Source organism: Bubalus kerabau, chromosome 23 (assembly GCF_029407905.1).
Source record: "Bubalus kerabau isolate K-KA32 ecotype Philippines breed swamp buffalo chromosome 23, PCC_UOA_SB_1v2, whole genome shotgun sequence".
Lineage (NCBI taxonomy): Eukaryota > Metazoa > Chordata > Mammalia > Artiodactyla > Bovidae > Bubalus > Bubalus kerabau.
The window spans coordinates 14099140-14121694 of record NC_073646.1 but is presented as its reverse complement, the minus strand read 5'-3'; the positions used below and the strand labels follow the sequence as shown (position 1 = coordinate 14121694).

The following is a 22555-nucleotide window of genomic DNA, read 5'->3' as shown; positions in this document are numbered from 1 at the left end:
AAAGAATTGGTACATCTCAAGGCAATTTTGCTGTTCCTGTTGATAATTCTCCTACGCTGTTTATTTTTAATTCTTTCTCTCTATGCTCCTTATCATACTGCTATTGTGACATTTTTTAATTTCTCCAATTCCATTTTCCTCTACTTTCCCAGTTTTTAGCATAAAAACAGTTAAAAATGTACGGTGCTAATAGGAGCTTAACACTAGAACCTGACTTATACGATACATAATTAATCCCTTTTTTAAGTTAATGATTTTAAAAATGTAGGTTCCCCTCAGTGAGACACTACAACGTGTCCTAAAAACTCCACTGGTATTGCTTTTATGAGAAATCTACAAGACGATTTCCAGCCAGGAGCAGAGGCAACCCCATTGTCTGGCTCCTGGCAACAGCTATTTATACTTCATTGTGTGTCGTCTGTTTCCATCTAGATGGCTTTTTTTTCCTACCAGTACCCAAAAGAAGTTCAACTCCAATAAGAAACAACCACTGTTTCTTCTTATCTTTTAAATACGCAACAATCTATCATCATATTCTCATAGTTCTAAATGTATGAAAAAAAGAAAGGCGGAATATCATTTTGAAAGAAGCTCAAACTGCAGCTGGGGAAGATAACTACATTTACTGTTTGGGTCTCCAGAAGACGAGGAAGAGCCAGTGGAGAGGTGAGAGGGTGGCTGGTGGCAGGAGCTGAAGGCAGATAAAATGAAGAGAGGTTATTGTGGGGGTTTTTTCCTCCTGAAGAATACTAGAAGCAAATTTCAAATTAAATAAACATGGGGTGGGGGTGATTTTCAAATCTCAAATTCAGGAAAAACTTATTCTCAGAAGATTCTGAATCTCTTACTCCATGGCCCTCGGTCCCCAGCTGCCAAGAGTGAAACACCCTGGGCACTGGCCTCGCCACACTGGCGTGCCAGGACACAGGGCAGCAGTGCCCAGGCCTGTGGACATTTTCTTAAGCAGGGAGGCACCTGTGCAGTGGCCGCTAATGATAACTGACAGCACTCATAAGCGTATTCTATGCTTTGTTAAAAAAAACCACAAGACTACGCACTGTGCTTAAAAAAAAAAAAAAAAAAAAAAAAGATGCAATGTGCATTATAACCAGATAAACTATTCATTTAAAGATATAACTAAGGAAGAGTTAGCTACATTCCTGGTTTTAAACAATAAAAGTCATATACATGTTAATTGGAAAAAAACCCAAAACCATTTTCCTGGAATTATGTGTTTTGTCAACCTAAAAGGAGCAGGGTTCTGAGTAAGACCGAAAAGGAAATGGCCTCTCCTAAAGTGGGGGTGAGGAGCACAGAAAAATGGGAGAACATGAGAAAATAGACAAAATGAACCTGGAAGCATCTCACTGAAATGAGGACTGGCTTCTTAAGTCCCCTTACTGTATTACTGCCAAATGCCTAGAGTTCCATCAGTTAATGAATCTTCAGAAAGAGCTACCGAGAACAGCATTACGCTTTCATTTCAAAGAACTTAGTGTATAAGGTACATGAGTGGACGGAGGGCAGACACACGGCGTGCGAAGGAGACACACACGCTCAGACTGGTTCACGGGAGGGTAAATGTGGCCGTTTTGCCCCTCTGCCCACAGACAGACTGACCTTCCTTGAGACTTTTCTGGTGGCTCCCTTCAAGGCATTCCTTTTCTTTGAGTGGCTCAAAATCGCCAGCAGTTAAAATCTCCGGGAAGCCCTGTTGCTGCTTCTTGGAGCTATCGATCATGGTGAGAGGCTCCTGGAGACAGGCAGCATCCAGCAGAGGAAAAGCTCAATCTGCCGACCAGCAGAGGCCGGCACTGGGAATCCTCTGGTCTCTGCCGGGTGCCGGCCGCCGGCCACCTCCTCACAATACCCCGATCCCTGGGCAGTTATATCTTTAAGCAGCTGAAGGCAGCCGTTACCCTTTCGTTCCCAGCTTGACCTGCAAATCCACTCCTGCTGCTGGAAGCCCGAAACTCTCTCCCACGTTGGGAGGCAGAGCCACGGAGGCACGATGCTGAAATCCCACCCCTTTTCCCAGCCAGCCCCCTTTCCCTTGCCATTCCAGCCTCCCCCGCACCCGGGACTTCAATCTGCAGTTTGATGGTCCGCATCATCTGACAAACACTGACTCAAGCAGTTAAAAATAAATCCCTTAGTTGTTAAAAGAGAAGACTTTGCTGATACCTAAGAAGACAAATTGCTGCCTGTGGTCTCTCTCCGGCTCTCTATAAACACAGCCACAGGCTGTGGAAATACTTTCTATCAGCCAGCCAAGCACATCCATTACTCATTAAGTTCTCCAGCTAAACAAACGGTGGTCTAGGGCATCCGAAGGAAGAGGGTCTTATCACAGCAGACGCACCACAGTGAATAAACATGCTTCTAGCATATCTGGATAAAAACAGAGGCATGTCACCACCAACTGCTCTCGTGGGGTGCTTTTTCCGCGTCCGGCTCTCCCGGCACAGCCGCTGCCGGTGCTCCTTGTCACAGGGAAATGCCCGTAACTGCAGCTTTCTGCTTTCGCCAATGCAGACCCAGGCGGCAGTTTTCCTTTGTGCCACTAGTCGGCTGAGAGAGTTAACATCGCCATGATTGTGGGAAGGAAAAATCTCCTCCCCTGTATTGAAGGCAGACACAGAGAGCTTCTAGTTCATAACATATTCCACCAGCAACCAGCCAAGTTTAATTTCACACGAGCTATCAACAATGGGCACCTCTCCCCTGGGTCACTGGCTTCCACTAGGCACAGGGATGCTGCCTGAAGGAAATCTGCAGGTAAGGCAACTCCAGGCGAAGTCAAAACACCTGCTTTTACACACGCCAAACACCTATCTATCCAGAGCTGGAGCCAAAAGAATCTCATTTTCACGGTTTGAAGTCAACTCCTATAAAAAGAGCTCCCATAAAACCCATTAGAAATTTTAAGAGCAGGAGACTGGTCCTCTTCCATGAGCAATCTGTTTTTGTTTTGTTTACTTTTTAAGTAGTCAACATCTAACAGTGCCTGGAATAGGAGGAGGGAGTTCTCAACAAATACTTGTTGCATGACTGAGTGAATGAATGAAGGCAGAAAATCATATTCAGAGCTCTTCTGGTGAAACTCAGAGTTCTGAAGAAGTCCTAGATCAATGACCAACAGTCACTAATTTCTAGATGAACAACTACATGCTCTTTAAAGGAAGCACATCTTCTCTTTAAAAGAAACCACATGCATACACTTTGTGCATATGACATGACCCCTTTCTGGCAAAAAGAAAGGCTTACATTTTTACAGCCTGGAAAAATGAATATTCTCTTCCTTATTTAACAGAGATGGGGACTGGATCAAGATTCTTTCCTTTGTCCCTGGTTCCAGGGCTCGCGTGCCCTAAATCCATTCTGTTCTACAAAGATAGCTATCTACCCTTCTTCAGCATCTCTCGAGAATGGGATTACACAACACGTGGCATGCTTCTTGTCAACTGAAATTCCTTCGGAGGCAATTTAAGCCCAGCGTTGGTAGTCTAAACCCATGCAGGAACACAGCGACGAACTTAACACAATTCTCAAACATGCCCTCAAATGCTCTGCTACTACTTCTGATGCTAAGGCCTCCATTCTTCTAAATTCACTGTTTAATGGAGTTACGCCTTTAAATGGAGAAGGAAATGGCAACCCACTCCAGTATCCTTGCCTGGAAAATCCCATGGACAGAGAAGCCTGGTAGGCTACAGTCCATGGGGTCGCAAAGTCGGACACGACTGAGTGACTTCACTTCACACCTTTAAAGGAGTAAGAAAACAAAAACAAAAACACGCTTTTGGCAGACATTCTTTGGGCCAGTTCAAAAAAAGTTTTGCAAAGATTATCTCATTTAACCCCCAATAGTCCTTTGCAATCACTATGATTATTTGTACATTCTAGACATTTTATAGACCAAGACCAAAGTCTTGTAAGCTTGTAAGCAGCCAATCTGAAATTCAACCAATACTGGCACTACAGTGCCTGCTGTCTTCTAAAACATGCTCTGTTTCTAGGCTTTAGTTTGATCTTGGGACAGGTTTAACAGCAGAGATCATTACTGGTTATTGCCTTCGAGTAATTCTACTCCTGGTGAGGGAGAATGAAGGCAACATAATCATACTACAGTGTTTTGATGAATCAGTTTAACTTCTCCTGAAATAATAACAGCAGCCAACTTTGTTGCGTGCTTACAATGAGCCACAGTCTCAGTGCTCGTCATATATTATCACATTCATTCTGTTGACATACCTGTGATTTCAATGTTGGTATCCTAATTTACAGGCTTTCCAGGTAGCTCAGTGATAAAAAAAAACCTGTCTGCCAATGCAGGGGACACATATACGAGCCCTGGGTCAGGAAAATCCCTTGGAGAAGGAAATGGCAACCCAGTCCAGTATTCTTGCCTGGAGAATCCCATGGGCAGAGGAGCCTGGTGAGCTACAGTCTATGGGGTTGCAAACAGTCAGACACGACTGAATGTGCATGCATATATATCGATCCTAATTTACAGGTGTGAAAACGGAGGCCTAGAAAAATCATATATTTTTTCAGAGTCACGTATCTTGTAAGTGATGGCCACGGTTCCAAACAGGCAGCTTTGCAGGGTTCACATTCTTAACTGCACTCCAAAGGAACAACAAAAACAATAAACCCCAACACTCTCTTTTTCAGGGATGCTACTTTTAAAATTGTACTCAACTGTTTTTTTGGCCCCAGGTTTAGAAGCCTGAGTATATTCAAAGCTCCATCAGCCATTTAAAAATTCTTTATTGGCCATGTTTGTGTGTGTATTTAGTATGTTAAAACAGAAAACAGTCTTAGGGATCCTCTGCAAACTTATTATTTTTTATCTGATAAATATAAAAGATCTCAAAATAAGGAAATATTTTCTGGCTGTAGATTTGTATTAAAAGTCTGCCTCTGTAATTTTGAAAGGGAATAATAATTTCTCTAGTGGTGAATAGGCCTGAAAGGACATTTATTTTGCTATTTTAAAAAATCTGAAATAATTTCAAATTCAAAGAGCCCTATTTCCATGAACCATCTGTGAGGAGGCTCTGACACAATACCTCTTTACCCTACGTGCTCTGGTTTGTAATTCCTAAAAACAAGGCTAATTCTCCAACGGAACCACAATATGACCATCAATATCAGGAAATTAATGCCGACATATCACTGCCACCTACAGACTCCATTCACATTCTGCCAGTTGTCAGGACATCCTTTACAGTAGAAGGACCCAAACCAGGATCACATATGGCACAGAGTCTGAGTCTCTTTAGTTTTCTTCCATCTTGAACAGTTCTTCCATCTTTCTCGATGTTTCTTTGCTTGACTTTTGAAGATTACAGGGTGGTTACTTGGTAGAGTTACTCTCAGTTCTTTTGATGTGTCTTCAAGATTAGATACAAGTCATAACAGAAGTATCTTTGGCAGGAATACCATAGAAGCAGTGTGTTCTTTCCACCCCACCGTCCCAGGTGGTAGGGGACAAATTCAGTTTCTCTGATAGCTGATGGTGTTTATCTTGATTGATTTGTTAAAGTGGCAAAGGCCAGCTTTTTTCACTGCAAAATTAATTTTTCTCTTGGTAATTAATGATTTCACGGGGCTGAGTTATTTATTACTAGCATGACTGACAAATGATGGTTTTGAAAATTCTATCATTCCTTCTACATTTATTAGTGGTACATCCTATTGTAAGAAAAAATTCTCTTTATTCAGTTTATGTTATCTATTTATAACAGTAAGGACTCAGCTATTCAAATTTTATTCAACGGGTTATAAAATGTTCCAATCATTCCTTATTTTGATGCTCAAATAATTTCAGATTTGGCCCATGGGAATCCCCTTGATCTGGCTTCAGTTTCTTACTGTTCTGATTTCATCGTTCTTTGAACACTTTCTTACTTTTTGGCATTAAGATGTTCCAAGCTCACCTTTTACTTTTCCTGCTCTGTTGAGAAACCAAGGTGTGAATTCTGGGTGTGCTCAATGCTATTTGGATGTCATTATTCCCAGGCCTTTTCTGAGTCAGACGTAGGATTTATGTCTGAGTTTATGTGTATCTGTGTGTGTAAGCATAAATGTATTTATGTGTCTCACTATTAACAGATGTAAATATAGACCTATATTTAAGTATGCACATCTATTTATTTATTTATATATATTGAAAACCATGAGTTCATCCCAATGCCTCCACTTCCAATCCAACCCCACTGGGTCAGCTCAGTTTCCTTCTTTTCTATATTTGTAGGGTCCTCCTCCTATAGTGAGAATCTTGTCCCATGGGTCTCTGCCACCCCACTCATGGATACCCCATTCACCCCATTACTTTCACGGCTGTGGCCAAACCCTAGGGAGGTATGTTTCCCCGCCCACAGGCTCTGAAGCCCTGCACTGGACTTCTGCCCCCACTCCCACAGGGCAGCTGCCTTGCTCAGCCCTACTTAATGTCTTTCCGATCGAATCAGGGCTGGTGAGAGGAAGGAGACTTGCTTTCCCACCCAGTAAGAAGGGCCCACAGTTGTCACGTGGACTGCTTTCCAATACATCTGCCCTGTTCTTTACTAAATGTATTATATCATCAGCATGTGGCACTTGGCTCTATTGTCACAAGTGGCTTTTAACTTCAAATGATAAGTGACTTAATTCACTTTGGCTATGATAAATCTGCTTCCACAGTGTTTGTGTCTATACTCAAAAGAGTTGTTTTAGTATGAAAGAGAATACCATAAATCAAGTCAATTTTCCCACTACCCCAAGCATAGATATTTAATAAGCGTGAGAAAAGCTGTATGGCTTGAGACTAGGAACAATCCAAGAAAGGCTTCCGGGAATCAGAACAGAAACAAACGTGGCTCAAGGGACCTACACAAAAACTTGGCAGAGTCAACATACGCTTATAAAACTGCTGACAAAAAAGACCATCAGTGTGATGATGCTATGCTTCAATAAGGAAAAACCTGAGGATGTTAATGTTCCACCAATGTAAAACACATTCAAAAGTAATGGGTAAAGTAATTAGCAGCAGAATGCAAGGAGACCGCTAAAGACTGCGTGTACTTCTGCAGCATTCTGGGCCCTGGGATTGAGGAGGATGCTTGTCTTTTTCTCTTCCACCTCCTGGTGCTTTGGAACAGGTACGCAGGGGGCCATTCACTGAATCAAATGCGGGCACTCAGATACAGTCTGAGCACAGTATCATGACATTTGTAGAGACGTAGTCAGTCAGGTTGGAACCATTCAGGGAGGAAAAGTTTCAGTCCAGATGACACCTACGTTTTTTTCCCTCAAGATGCCATATTTTCAGTGAGATGCATATACGATCCCTAATTTTCTCCTTTTTAACATTATAAATACCAAAATAAAATATCACATTTTAGATGATTATTAAATGGTAAATCCCAACGATTTCATAATTATTAAGCCCAAGTAGATAATCCTGATAACTTAAAATATTTTTTGTAAACAAGGATAGTTAAGAGTGCTGCCTGTGAAATCAGGCAACATATCTTAAAAGTCATTCATTTTTACCACTGTTTAAATCCATGGACATTGTATCCATTGCATATACAAAGAGATTATAGAAATGACTGTTCACAAGGATACGTTTTTCTGACATTTCCAAGATAATAAGATTTTGAAAGAATGTCAGTGATTTGAAGAACTAAGTATGGTAGCATAACTGAACACAGCAAAAGGGCCAAAAAGTGAAGTCACTCAGTCGTGTCTGACTCTTTGCGACCCCTTAGACCGTAGCCTACCAGGCTCCTCTGTCCATGGGATTTTCCAGGCAATAGTACTGGAGTGGGTTGCCATTTCCTTCTCCAGGGGATCTTCCCAACCCAGGGCTCAAACCCGGGTCTCCCGTATTATAGACAGACACTTTACTGTCTGAGCCACCAGGGGCCAAACAGCCTAATAATCACTGGGTTTGTAATCTGTGCCTATCATACTCTTCCATCCTAGAAAGCATCCAGGACTGGCACGAATGGCACTTCCCTCCTGTGTTTGCTTTATCCTCTCTGAAGATGTGGCCAGGTTTGTCAGGACTGGAACTGTACCAGTAACACTTTGCTGACTAACATCTGCTTAAGCTGAGGGGAGAGAACCTTCTGTGGGGCAGGGCACCTGGGGCTTTCCTCGCTCTTTCCAGGTGAGTCCTCCCGGGACAGTGGCACCACCCAATGGCAGTATTCTGACTGCATCTCAGAGACTGGGGCCCTTTGCCTCCTCCTGCCCAAATCCTTCGTCGGGATAATCAAGAGAGGACGGGATATACTTTATCAGATTTAAGAAAGTCATCCAAATCCTTTCTCTACTTCTAAGCCTGAGAGTTACTTTATAAACATACAGACAACTGGCTGAAGATTCACAACCAAGGGCATTCTTAGGTTGTATTTCTTCAAAGCAGACCTCCTTACACTGAGTTATGGAATGTAAGGGAGAATGAGATGACGACAGCTTTGAGGGTTTAGCAGAGATGGAAGGGGGAGTGAGAAGAGGATCAGGTCCTAGTGAAGGCCAGATGGCATGTCACCCAGTTACGACCTGTGTGGGGCCGAGGTCCACGCCTGTAACAAAGAAACTGATGAGCATAGTGTTTCTCGATCTTTTCTACATTTTAGCTCCTGACCCTTTTAAATATAATTTTTCCTAATCACTTTTCCTTGAAATTTTAACACCACAGATTCACTGTATACATTTATATGCTCTATGAATATCTGTACATTAGTGAAAATTGCTTAGTCGTGTCCAACTCTTTGTGACGCCATGGCCTACCCAGTCTATGGAATTCTCTAGGCCAGAATACTGGAGTGGGTAGATTTTCCCTTCTCCAGGGGATCTTCCCAACCCAGGGGCTTAACCCAAGTCTCCCACATTGCAGGCAGATTCTTTAGCAGCAGAGCCAAAAGAATATTGGAGTGGGTAGCCTATCCCTTTTCTATCAGATCTTCCCAACAGATCTCCTGCATTGCAGGTGGATTCTTTACCAACTGAGCTATCAGGGAAGCCCCTGTACATTATATATTATCTGTACATTATATATTAAAAAATACTTTTTTTTTGCCCATCTTCCAAGAGCCATTTTTCACTTCTGTTGAGAATGCCTAATGTACGAGAAGGAAAGCCAGTATTTCCTTTTTGTTGAGGGAAAAAAACAAGTAATAAGAATAACAATAAGAATGAACTGTGTGCAGGAAACCCTCAATGAGAAAATAACAAATGTTCACCATCTGTGACAATGGTTTTTAGATCACAAGTAAATGTAGCAGGACTTTGAGGGTCTTTATGACCCTCAGCAGCTCTGAGGGAAACGCATATTGATATTTGGTTTATTAAAAAAAAGTGCAGTTCAGCTATGAAATGATGTGTTTTCAAGTTGCTCTGCTGGTGAACACATATCCTTAATCCTGGTTTCCTCACTCCAACATTCTTTTTTACCAAAAGTGAAAGCTTGTGGGTTTTTTCTTTTTACTAAATTTACGTGTAATTTTTCAGAGGCATGTATTAAGAAAAATTGGTAATTTGATTTCAGGAGGAGGATAAGATCACAGATGGATTTTATGAAGGTTAGAGGCAGGATGGTTTTGGGGAAGGAACACGACTTCAGAATTAAACAAAATTCGGCTGTTGAAATCTGCGAGATCTTAGAAAAGTGGTAACATCATTGTGCTGGGGCTGCCTCATCTATATAAGTGCATTAACAATGATAACAGCAGTAGCTGTTTTCTGTGATTATAAAAATCAGGGGAAAATGCATATAAAATTCCTAGGACAGGCACGATAGGCACTCGCCAAATGGTGGAGTCTTTTGGGGCTCACTTTTGGAATGATCTCCTTTGTCTGCTTCCCCCATGGCTCCCTGTCTGCTAAGTGTGGGGTTTCTCCAGCAAAAACACACACACACCCACACACACACCCCAGCAAACCACCCTGCCCCCTCCAACACACACCCCAGCAACCACCACACCACATTCTGTTTTCCAACCCCACCCTCTGAGGCTGCAGCAGGATGCAGATGAAGTTCATCATTTTTTGGTTTGGCACTTAATACCTTCTGGTGTCCTTCCACTACTTGAGATTTCATGTATTAGATTAAATTTGAAAGGTTTTTATACATGCAGCGAACACTGCTGATATTTTCCCACTTAACTGGAATAATGAAATTGAAAACCCACTCCAGGTGACTAATCTCAGCCAAGTCGTGAGCCACCGGCTCTGAGAAGTGAGTAGAACAAACGCTAGGACATACTTTTAGGAATCCAAGTTGTCTTCTTGGATGAGTCCTTTGTGGAAAATGTAAAAATTTCGTGTTTTCATTTTGTTAACCCTGAGAAAAGAATCAAGCGTTGCCATGTAAGAATGAAAAGTAAAGAGAGCTGGACCTTGCGGTGATGACATGATCAGGCCTAGAGAAGGCAGAATGCTGGCAGCCTGCAGTGGTCTTGACAGAGGCGCGGGGGGAGAAGTGGGCTGCCGTGCGAGCAGGCAGCGCAGGCTCCCAGCTCCTGCCAGGGTGCTGGGGCACCGCGGCCACATGTCCAGCAGCAGTCACATTTATGCAAAAATGCACGTGTCACAGTAAATTAATCCCGATTTGAATTTCATTAGCTTTGCAGATTTCTGTAAATAACATACAGAAGTGTTCTTGTTTTGTAGCTGTGCAAGTGCTACTAAGCACAAGGAGTTTTAAACTTCTTTTACAGTTGTACCTAATTCTGAAACACTACACTAGTAAAAATTAAGTCATCTACTAACTGTTCTTAAAGGGTCAGTACATTTCTTAAGTTTGTGAACCGCTGCTTCACCATGTAATCAAATGGGGAGAAGGGGCCCACGTTCTCTGTGGCCTGGCTTCCATAGCATTATCCTGAGGTGAGAAGGAAGCATTTGTCTTTGTTTATCTAATTTGAACGGGGATCCTATTTTGCCATCTTGGGAGTCATGATAAAAGGCGGTGATGACACCAAGAAGGGGTTGAGAAATTAAGGAAGCAGGAGGACTCTCCAAATTCAATATAAAACCATGCCATGCCCTCATGCCTGCTCCAAGATGTTCCCTTTATCTCTTATTGACTCTGAATTGTCTGCACCACTGTTCCAGAGCATCTCCATTTTCCTCAAGGCCATACTACCTAACTACCCTTACACCTTTGTCAGCAAGTAACTTGGGCTACTAGATTTATGAATATTACGGGCTTCAGACATATGCTGCGCTCCACCTTACCACTCCCATCCCATCTCCTGTCTTTGAGGAAAAAGCAATCTTTTTTTCTAGCAGAGGAGAAACCAGACACTTTATTTAGGATTTCATTTCTCTCCCACCTACTTACAAAACTGTGATCAGTGAATGGAACTTCTCCTTGACGATGATCTGTTGTGCCCACCGAGACTTCACTGGCATCACCCATCAATGCTAAACACCCACCATTGCATGAGGAACACATATACCCTATCTCGGATTTAGGCAATTCTTGCTTTCTGAACAGCAGATCCTAAATGAGTTTTCCCTCGGCAGCTAAAACACCCTTGATGTTAAGATTATATGCTATACTCAGGATGAAATCATCTCTAATTTTATAAGATAGGCTTTTCTGGAAAAACAAAGATTTTTTTTTTTAAAGACAAGCAATGGGCTTAGCCTAGACCTCACATAATCTAGCTCCAAACAATGCACTTAAAAACCAATGCTTGCTGTCTCACTCATCTGCACAGTCCCAGTGCCTGGCTCACTTGACTGCTCCATCGATGCTGCTCGGATAAATAAAAGAATGTCACTCAACTGACCCACATTCATCCAGGCCTCTCCCTACCAACCTAATTCAGCCTCCACTTCTTAGCTTGGCATTCAAAGCCATCACCACTTTGTTTCTCACTTTCCTAAGTAGCATTATTAACCCTGAACACGTGCCTATGCTTCAGCTGAATCAAACTGCTTATACCCCGACAGGCTCTGAGACTTCCTTGTCTTCGCTCAAGCTTTTCCGTCTGAAATTCTGACATCTGCCCATGGAGACTGTACCTGAGCAGGAACTAACTCCAGTATTAATCTCTTTCAGAAGCTTTTCAGGATGTCTCTCAACACCACCAAAGAGTCATATCTGAAGCCTCATGATACCTATCATGGGAGGACTCCGCCTTCGTGAAGAAAAAAGATGATGATGTTGGTCACTCTTGTTTGTGTATCATTTACTGTGCACCGAAGCACTGCATTTCCACATGGTGCTAAGCACTTCACATACCCCCACTCAGTGTACTCTTTCCAATAACTCTGGCTACTGCTGCTGCTACTGCAGCTAAGTCGCTTCAGTCGTGTCCGACTCTGTGTGACCCCATAGACGGCAGCCCACCAGGCTCCCCCGTCCCTGGAATTCTCCAGGCAAGAACACTGGAGTGGGTTGCCATTTCCTTCTCCAATGCATGAAAGTGAAAAGTGAAAGGGAAGTCGCTCAGTCGTGTCTGACTCTTAGCCACTCCATGGACTGCAGCCTACCAGGCTCCTCCGTCCATGGGATTTTCCAGACAAGAGTACTGGAGTGGGGTGCCATTGCCTTCTCCGCTGGCTACTACTGTCTCTTTTTTATACTGAAGCATGGAGAGGTGAAGTAACTTGTCCAGCTCCAAAGCCTGTAAGAAGTAGAGGAGAGATCTGTAACCTAGGCAGTACATATGCAGACTACTAGCTTTTCTCAGTGAGGTCTGCAAGAGAATTAAGCCCTAATGCACAAAGGCATCCACTGTATGAAACTAACTTCTCTCCTGTTGTCTAAAACGGTATGAGCTATGTCATCCTTGGGATAACTGAGAAAAGACTCACTCTAATCACATCTGTAGGGATTAATTTTCTCACATAAACTTGGCTGAAAACAAATTTTTTTAAGCCAAAAAATTTTTTAATTAGAAAAGTAAAAACTGTTCCGCAGGTCTTAATCCTTGACAATCAAGTGTATTCATGAACAGCAAGTATCTCCATGTAAACAGTTCTGGTTGGAAGAGCCCGAGGGAACTCCTCTGGGGGAGTGGGTGCTCCTCTGGGCTTTCTCTCAGCATGTCTGGATGCTCTTCCCATTCTTGATACCTCTTGCCCCATTTTAGTAAACTTTACAGTCTTTAAAAGCTGCAACTGGATCTCACTCATCTTTTTGTTTCCTATGAGATCTATCCCAATGTTTAAACCATGTTCATATGGTCACATTTCTCTTTAATTCTTACACTCAGTAGTCCAGGCTAGTTGACAAGCATCTTCCTTACAGGAAACTAACAACTGAAACTACCTGTTCTATGTTTTTGGTTGTGTCTGACAGAAATTTAAAAATCAAGATTACTGAGGTATAAAGACAGTAAGATACGTCCAATGAAAGTGTTTAATTTGATGAGTTTTTATACAGGTGAAACCATGGTCCCATTTGAGGTACGGAACAGTGTCATCATTTCCAAAAATTTCTTCTTGCGCCTTTGCAGTACATCCTTCTGCTTCAGGTAATCACTGATCTGCTTTCTATCACTATGGGATAGTTCGTATTTCCAGAATTGCAAGAAAATGAAATCTTATACCATGTGGTCTCCTGTGTTTGAGTTCTTACACTAAGCATAACAATTCTGAGAGTCATCCACGGTGCTGCATACATCAGCAGTTGGTTCCTTTCTATTATAATTTACTGTATGGATAGACTACATTTTGTTTATCCATTCATCTGTCAGTGGACATCTGGGTAGTCTTCAGCTTTGAGATACTATGAATAATTCTGTCATGAACATTTTTTTTAATAAACCTTTGTGTAGGTGATTATTCTCCTTTCATTTGAATAAAGGCTTGGTCATATAGTAGGTGTATGCTTAGCTTTCAAAACTATGGTTTCTTCAACAGAACTTTATTCATAGCTTTATCTGTAATAGTTAGAAATTGCAAATAACCATCAATACATAGGTAAATGAATAAGTAAATTTTGGTGTATCCATACAATGGAATACTAACCATCAATAAAAAAGAATAACAATATGGATAAATCTCAAAATTACTAGGCTGAAGCAAAGAAGACAGACAAAAAAAGAACACATGTATACATGATTCCATTTACAAAAAAAATTCTAGAAAATGCAAACTAATCTATAGAGGCAAAAAAGCAGATCAGTGGTTGTCTGAAGACTGTGGTGGAAAGAAGAAAGATTACAAAGTGGCATGAGGAAGTTTTTAAGGGTGATGAAAATGCTGTCCTGATTACAATGAAATGAAAATTTCCCAAGTTGAATACTTTAAATCTGTGCAATTTATTGTATTTAGTTAAGATTTCAATAAATTTGTTGTTGTTATTTTATAAAGACAATGGCACTTGTGAAAACAGACGAATTCCTTTATGTAACACAATAACTCTGAAACAGTCTCTCTACTATTTACAAAATTTTAATGCAATAGAAGATTATTTACCTGGGTGTCTGAACTCTGAAAACAACTGAACAGCAGAATTACCCTAGAGAATCTTAAAACAAAAACAAAAAACCAACACACCAATGAAATAAATAAGTCTCATGTATAATAACTGCATGATACTTCACACATGTGGTGCTGGTGTGACCTGGTGCACTGTGATGGGCCCACAGGATTTTGGTGGACTGAGGTGTGTTACAGATGAAGATGGTGAAGTGGGAATGATCCTGAATATAGAAAATATAAAACTCAAGTAAAAAATGTTTTATGTGACAAAGGACATCTTTTAATGCTAAAAGCCATGATCAACAATGAGACGATAATCACTGTGACTGTGTATAATACAAAACAAACATAACTACTGTTATAAAACAAAAAGGACAGGAGATGCAATGTGACACAGACAAAAACATACAAATAACAGACTTTAATCTCCCAACCTCAGGAAAAGACAGATTTGGCAGATAAAAAAATAAGTAAGGGTATATAAGGCCAAACAGCATAATCAGTAAGATCTCACTGCTATATAGTGAACTTCACACCCCAATGACAGTGAAGACACCTTCACAGAACACATGGACTGTTCAAAAAACAATCACATATTAGGTCACAAAAACACTTCAGTGAATTCCCTAACATGAAAAATACTATAAACAACATCCTGATGTCAGTGTAATAATGCTAAAAATTATTCATAAAGTAAAAAATTAAAAAGGCTTATCTACTTGGAAATTAATAACATCTTCTAATTAGTTCACAGAAAAGAGGAAAACCACAAAATGAAATGAAAGTTTTTTTAAAAAGGATAGTTCTTTGGGTATAGTCAGAAACTATGGCAAATATTTAAAGCAGTGAGCAGAAAAAATTTCAAATCCATAAATCATAGTATCAATACAAATTAAAGAATGAAAATAAATTATGTGCCTTAGAGAAAAAAAAAAAGAATAAAGAAAACAAAGAACAGGAACCCTAGTGACCCATGTGACCCATGAGATGATATCATAAGGTTATGTGCAGCTGGAGTTTCAGTAGGGTAGAGATAGAACGAGGCATAAAACATAACTGCAAATATAATGCTTGAAAATTTCCCAAATGTGATGAAATACATAAATTTTCAGATTTAAGAAACCTGGCAAACTCCAAGTAGGGTGAATTCAAACACATACAGAAACCAATAGCCTTCAGATATATAAACAAGTGGTTAGAGACCATAATAGTAGAGAAAACTTCATTAATAATAGCAAAAAGACAAAAACTCTGAATTAGCTTAATAAGCAATTTGCAAAAATTAGAAAAAACCTTTAAGTAGGCTTGAACACAGACAGTCCTTGTTCATGGATAAGATAATACCACATCATAAAAATGTTTGCTTTCACTAGGTAAATTTACACATTTAATGCAATTTCAATGAAAATATCAAAAGGCTTTTTAATGGAGCTAGACAAGTTGATACTTAAGTACATCTGGAAAAAAGTAAAAACACCCAAGGTGAACTGGGAAAACACACACACACAAATGCCACATAGAGGAGGGAGAAAGAGTCTGATTAGATAAAAATAAACTCCAAGAAGATAAGGAATGAAAATGCTAAAAAAAAAATCAACCCCTGAGTACTTTAAATATTGATGACCCTTGGACATAATGAAAAGTTTTCTATGACTTTGTATCCAAATACAATAAAAAGAAAAGTGATAAATTTTGGCCATGTGCAAAACAAAACAAAAATACTGAAGAGGAAGAGCTAATTGCTTCAATACATAGCTCTTTAAAAATTAAAGTTTAAAAACCTGACAACGAAATGACAGAAAATTCACATTCTTCTAAAAAAAGAAAGATTGTAAAATGGCTGTTACACATATGAAAAGATGTTCAAACTTACTTATAATTAGAGAAATGCAATTAAAATTACATCAAAATACCAGATGGCAAAAAAGTATGACAACACATTCTGTAGGTGTGGCTGCGGGGAAATAAACATTCTCACACATTGTTAATTGGAATGGAAACTGGTACAGCCCTTTGAAAGAGGAATTTAGCAATATCTAACAAAACTACAAAAGCATTTACCTTTGACTCAGCAATTCCATATCTAGGAATTTACCTTAATTATATACCTCCAACATTATAAAATGGTAGCTGAAGGTCCATGTTATTTATTTGAAAAATAGTTGAGTGCATTTATTGTGTTTGTATTCAAATTTGGATGTTCCCTCATCCTTGTAGATTTTATTCTTTTGAGTATGTGCTATATTAACAAGGTTCTGAAAGTCAAAACTATACCAAAAGCAATGTTCTCAGAAATGTGCTGCTGCCTGCTTCTCTCTAACATCCCACTGTCATCCCCTAAATCTTAACCACAAAAGGTGATTAATCTCATTAGGTTCTAGTTTACCCTTCCTTTCATTTTTTTCTCTCCTGAATCAGCTATAAGTATGTTGCTGCTGCTGCTAAGTTGCTTCAGTCACGTCCGACTCTGTGCGACCCCACAGACTGCAGCCGACCAGGCTCCTCCGTCCCTGGGATTCTCCAGGCAAGAGTACTGGAGTGGGTTGCCATTTCCTTCTCCAGAGCTATAAGTACACATTTTATTATTTTCCCTTCTCTTTTAAATAAGAAGTAACACTGATACTGTTTCATTGTTTGCTTTTTCCCCCCACTTAAACTCTGAAGATCTCCTGGTATCAGTTCATGGAGCTCTTCCTTGGTCCTTTTTACAGCTGTGTCATATTCATGATGTGAATGTACCACAGTTTATTCAGCCATTCTCCTGTGTGTGGGCATTTAAGTTGTTTCCAATCTTGAGCAGTTACAAACAAATTGCTGTAGTAAATAACTTCTGGCATATGGGCTTCCCTGGTGGCTCAGTTGGCAGAGAATCCACCTGCAATGTGGGAGACCCGAGTTCAATCCCTGGGTTGAAGGAAAATCCTCTGGAGAAGGGAATGGCTATCCACTCCAGTATTCTGGCCTGGAGAATTCCATGGACTGTATAGTCCATGGGGTCACATAGTTTTGACTTTACTTCAGTTGCTCAGTCGTGTCCGACTCTTTGTGACCCCATGGACTCTGCAGCACGCCAGGCCTCCCTGTCCATCACCAACTCCTGGAGTTTCATGTCCATTGAGTCAGTGATGCGATCCAACCATCTCATCCTCTATCATCCCCTTCTCCTCCCGCCTTCAATCTTTCCCAGCATCAGGGTCTTTTCAAATGAGTCAGCTCTTTGCATCAGGTGGCCAAAGTGTTGGAGTTTCAGCTTCAACATCAGTCCTTCCAATGAATATTCAGGATTGATCTCCTTTAGGATGGACTGGTTGGAACTTCTTGCAGTCCAAGGGACTCTCAAGAGTCTTCTCCAACACCACAGTTCAAAAGCATCAATTCTTTGGCGCTCAGCTTTCTTTATTCTCCAACTCTCACATTCATACATGACTACTGGAAAAACCATAGCCTTAACTAGATGGACCTTTGTTGGCTAAGTAATGTCTCTGCTTTTGAATATGCTATCTAGGTTAGTCATAACTTTCCTTCCAAGGAGTAAGCATCTTTTAATTTCATGACTGCAGTCACCATCTGCAGTGATTTTGGAGCTCAAAAAAATAAAAGTCTGACACTGTTTCCACTGTTTCCCCATCTATTTGCCACGAAGTAATGGGACCAGATGCCATGATCTTAGTTTTCTGAATGTTGAGCTTTAAAAGCCAACTTTTTCACTCTCTTCTTTCACTTTCATCAAGATGCTCTTAGTTCTTAACTTTCTGCCATAAGGGTGGTGTCATCTGCATATCTGAGGTTATGGTATTTCTCCCAGCAATCTTGATTCCAGCTTGTGCTTCCTCCAGCCCAGTGTTTCTCATGATGTACACTGCAGATAAGTTAAATAAGCAGGGTGACAATATACAGCCTTGACGTACTCTTTTTCCTATTTGGAACCAGTCTGTTGTTCCATGTCCAGTTCTAACTGTTGCTTCCTAACCTGCATACAGGTTCCTCAAGAGGCAGGTCAGGTGGTCTTATATTCCCATGTCTTTCAGAATTTTCCACAGTTTATTGTGATCCACATAGTCAAAGGCTTTGGCATAGTCAATAAAGCAGAAATAGATGTTTTTCTGTTTGTTAATACATCAAATAGTCAAAAAAATAAATTAATGAAATTTGCAAGGATGCAGGAACACCCAAATTTGAATACAAATGCAATAAATGCACTAAACTATATTTTGAATAAATAACATGGGCCCTTAGCTCACCTCCTCCCATGGGCACAACAGAATTACAAACAAATTACTATTTACAAATTACAACTGTTTAAAGTATCTATCCATGACAATGACCTAAAGAAGCAAAAAGATCTTCAACAACTAAAGATACAAAGAAGGAAACACAACAGAAGGAGGAGAGGTGGTGGTGACCCCTGGGGAGGTGACCCACAGACAGGAGGATAATCACAATGCAGAGGTCCTCCGCAAGGGGTACTGGGTCTGCACTGTCTCCCAGCCTGGGGGTCCTGCACTGGGAAGAAGAGACCCCAGAACACTTGGCTTTGAAGGAAACAGTGACTTAACTCTCAAAGAGTGCTCACAAAATCTCACACACTCCAAGATCCAGGGCAGAAACAGGAATTTGAAAAGAGCTTGAGTCAGACCTACTTGCTGATCCTAGAAAGCCCCCCAGAGAGGCATGAGGCAACAGGGCTCATCCTGGGGGTACAGACACAACAACAGCCGTTCCGGGGAATTCATTCTTCCCTGAGGACACCGATGCTGGTAAGCACCATTCTGGAGTCCTCCCTGTAGGTTATTACACTAGGACTTGGCCCTGGCCACCAGGAGGACCAACTCCAGGACCTCCAGGCCCCATAACCAGAGACCCCAGGATCTTGGCCTGCCAGTGAGCCAGCACCAGCTCTAGGACCTGGCCGTGCATATCAGTGGGTTGGCACAAGCTCCTGGGCCCAGCCTCACCCATGAGTGGGTGGGGACCAGCCCTAGGAACCTCCTGGGCACTGGTTCTGCCCACCAGCCTATGCCAGCAGCTATGGGACACCTTAGGCCTTTCAACCAGCTGCCTTGGGATCCAGCCCCATCTCCAGCACTAGCCCTGGGCCCAGACTGCCCACTAGCAGATGACACCACATCCAGGAAGCCTAGGCCCTGCAGCCAGCCACCCTGTGATCCAGCCCTGCCTACCAGCACCAGGGCTCCTTGGTCTGTGCATCCAGCCATGTCAGGATGCAGTCCCACTTATCAGTGCCTGGCAGCCTCCATACCAGGCAAGGCCAGACAAGTGATCAGGTCAGGGACCAATCACCTCTACCATCATGCCTATACTCTTTGACTCGCCACAACAGAAGGGCCCATGAAGCCCACATAGAGGGCCCTAGTGCATGCAGCTGTAAAGGATATCTCTTACTTAAGGTCACTTCTCCAAGACCGGAAAATGTAACCAACCTACCAAACATAGACATAAATAACAAAATTAGGCCAAAAGAGGCAACAGAGGAATGTGCCACAAATGAAGGAACAAGACAAAACTCCAGAAGAACTAAGCAAGATTGAGACAAACAATCTATCTGATAGGCAGTAAAGGGTAACGCTCATGCTGTTACTGTTAAGTCGCTTCAGTCGTGTCCGACTCTGTGCGACCCCATAGACGGCAGCCCACCAGGCTCTGCTGTCCCTGGGATTCTCCAGGCAAGAACACTGAAGTGGGTTGCCATTTCCTTTTCCTTCTCCAGTGCATGAAAGTGAAAAGTGAAAGTGAAGTCGCTCAGTCGTGTCCAACTCTTAGCGACCCCATGGACTGCAGCCTACCAGGCTTCTCCGTCCATGGGATTTTCCAGGCAAGAAGAGTACTGGAGTGGGTTGCCAGAACTGGGTTGCCAGTACTCATGCTGCTGCTGCTAAGTCGCTTCAGTCGTGTCCGACTCTGTGCAACCCCATGGATGGCAGCCCACCAGGCTCCCCCGTCCCTGGGATTCTCCAGACAAGAACACTGGAGTGGGTTGCCATTTCCTTCTCCAATGCATGAAAGTGAAAAGTGAAAATGAAGTCGCTCAGTCGTGTCCGACTCTAGCGACCCCACGGACTGCAGCCTACCAGGCTCCTCCATCCAAGGGATTTTCCAGGCAAGAGTACTAGAGTGGGGTGCCATTGCCTTCTCCGCCAGTACTCATAAGGATGCTCAAAAAACTTGAGAGAAAAATGGATGAACGCAATGAGAAGTTTAACAGAGTTAGAAATTATAAAGAAGAACAAAATAGAGCTGAAGAATATAATAACTGAAATAAAAAAATACACTAGAAGGAATCCACAGATTAGATGCCACAGAGGAATGGATCAACAAACTAGAAGACTGAACAGGAGAAATCATGCAAGCTGAACAAAGTGGGGAAAAATGAGTTCAGTTTGAGAGACCTCTGAGACATCAAATGTCCTAACATTCACATTATAGGGGTACCAGAAAGAGAACACAGAAAGAAAGGGGCAGAGAACACACTTGAAGACGTAACAGCTGAAAACTTCTGTAATCTGGTAAAAGAAATAGATGTGTAGGTCCAAAATACACAAACAATCCCAAATAAGATCAACCTAAAGAAGTCAATTCAAAGACACACTGTAATTAAAATGGCAAAAGTTAAATAAGAAGAGACAATATTAAACATAGAAAGGGAAAAGCCGCTTGTTATCTACAAGAGAACTCCCCAAATGCTAACAGCTGACTTCTCAGCAGAAACTCTATAGGCAAGAAGGGAGTGGCATGATATGTTTAAAGTGGTGAAAGGGGAATACCTACAACCAAGAATACTCCACCTGGCATAGCTATCATTCAGATTTGAAGGAGAGATCAAGAGTTTTACAGACAAGCAAAAGCCGAGTTCAGCACCATGAAACTGGCTCTGCAAGAAAGGGACTTATCTAAGCAGAAAAGCCACAACTGGAAATATGAAAATTACAAAAGAAAAAAATCTCACTGGTAAAGGCATATATACAGTAAAGGCAGAAGATCAGGCACTTTATAAAGTTAGCTGGAAGGTTAAGACAAAAGTTGTGAAATCATCTATATCCACAATAAGCAGAGACATATGAAGCAAAAAGAGTAAAATATGAGGTAAAAAGCACTAAGTGTGGGTGGTGGTGGTGGGGAATAAAAATGCAGGGCTGTTAAAATGAGTTTGAACTTAAAAAATAAGCAACAACAAAAGAGATAAGCAGCTTAAAATAATTATGTGTGTGTGTATACATATACAACTTCACAGTAAGCACAAATTAAAATGTATAATAGATGTGCTGTGCTTAGTCGCTCAGTGTCTGACTTTGTGACCCCGTGGACTGCAGTGTGCGAGGTTCCTCTGTCAATGGGGATTCTCCAAGTAAGAATACTGGAGTGGGTGGCCACGCCCTCCTCCTATAACAGATACACACACAAAAGAGAAAAGAATCTGAACATAATGCTAAGCAGTCATCAAATCACAAGAGAACAAAAGAAAAAAGGAACCAAAAAAGAACTACAAAAAAGACCACAACCCCCCAAACAATTAACACAATGGCAAAAAGCATATACATCAATAATTACTTTAAATGTAAATGGGCTAAATGCTCCAATCAAAAGACACAGAACACTGAAGGGCTAAAAAAACAAGACACACACACACATATATAAACTGCCTACAAGAGACTTCAGATCTAAAGACAATCAGAGAGAAGTGAGGGAATGGGGAAAGGTATTCCATGGAAGTGAAAACGAAGACAGCAGGGATAGTGTATTTATATCAGAAAAAAATAGACTTTAAAACAAAGACTGTAACAAGAGACAAATAAGGATGTTACATATGATCAAGGGATCAATCCAAGAAGAACTTATAAAAAATATTGTAAAAATATCGCACCCCAAATAGGAGAACTTATTCATGAGGCAAATATTAACAGACATAAAGGGAGAAAATGACAGTAAAACAACAGTAGGGACTTTAACACTCCCACTTGCATCAATGGACAGACCATCATGACAGAATATCAATAAGGAAGCACTTGCCTAAAACACACATTAATGACCAAATGTACTTAAGAGATACAGGTATAGAACATTCCACCCCAAAGCAGCAGGATATACATTCATTTCA

The 22555-nt window shown here is 41.3% G+C and overlaps 1 protein-coding gene across 6 annotated transcripts in view; it reads right to left on the bottom strand.

The window, feature by feature from the left end:
• MRTFB (myocardin related transcription factor B) overlaps window positions 1-22555 on the bottom strand; it is a 319142-nt gene that overhangs the window by 69993 nt on the left and 226594 nt on the right. For 2 of the 6 annotated variants that reach the window (XM_055562737.1, XM_055562738.1), the window contains exon 2: window positions 1621-21840. The exons of the other annotated variants lie outside the window; for them this stretch is intronic. In XM_055562737.1, coding sequence (XP_055418712.1) covers window positions 1621-1741 — 121 coding nt within the window. In that variant the 5' untranslated portion in view covers window positions 1742-21840. The remainder of the gene's footprint in view (window positions 1-1620; window positions 21841-22555) is intronic. 6 annotated transcript variants of the gene reach the window in all.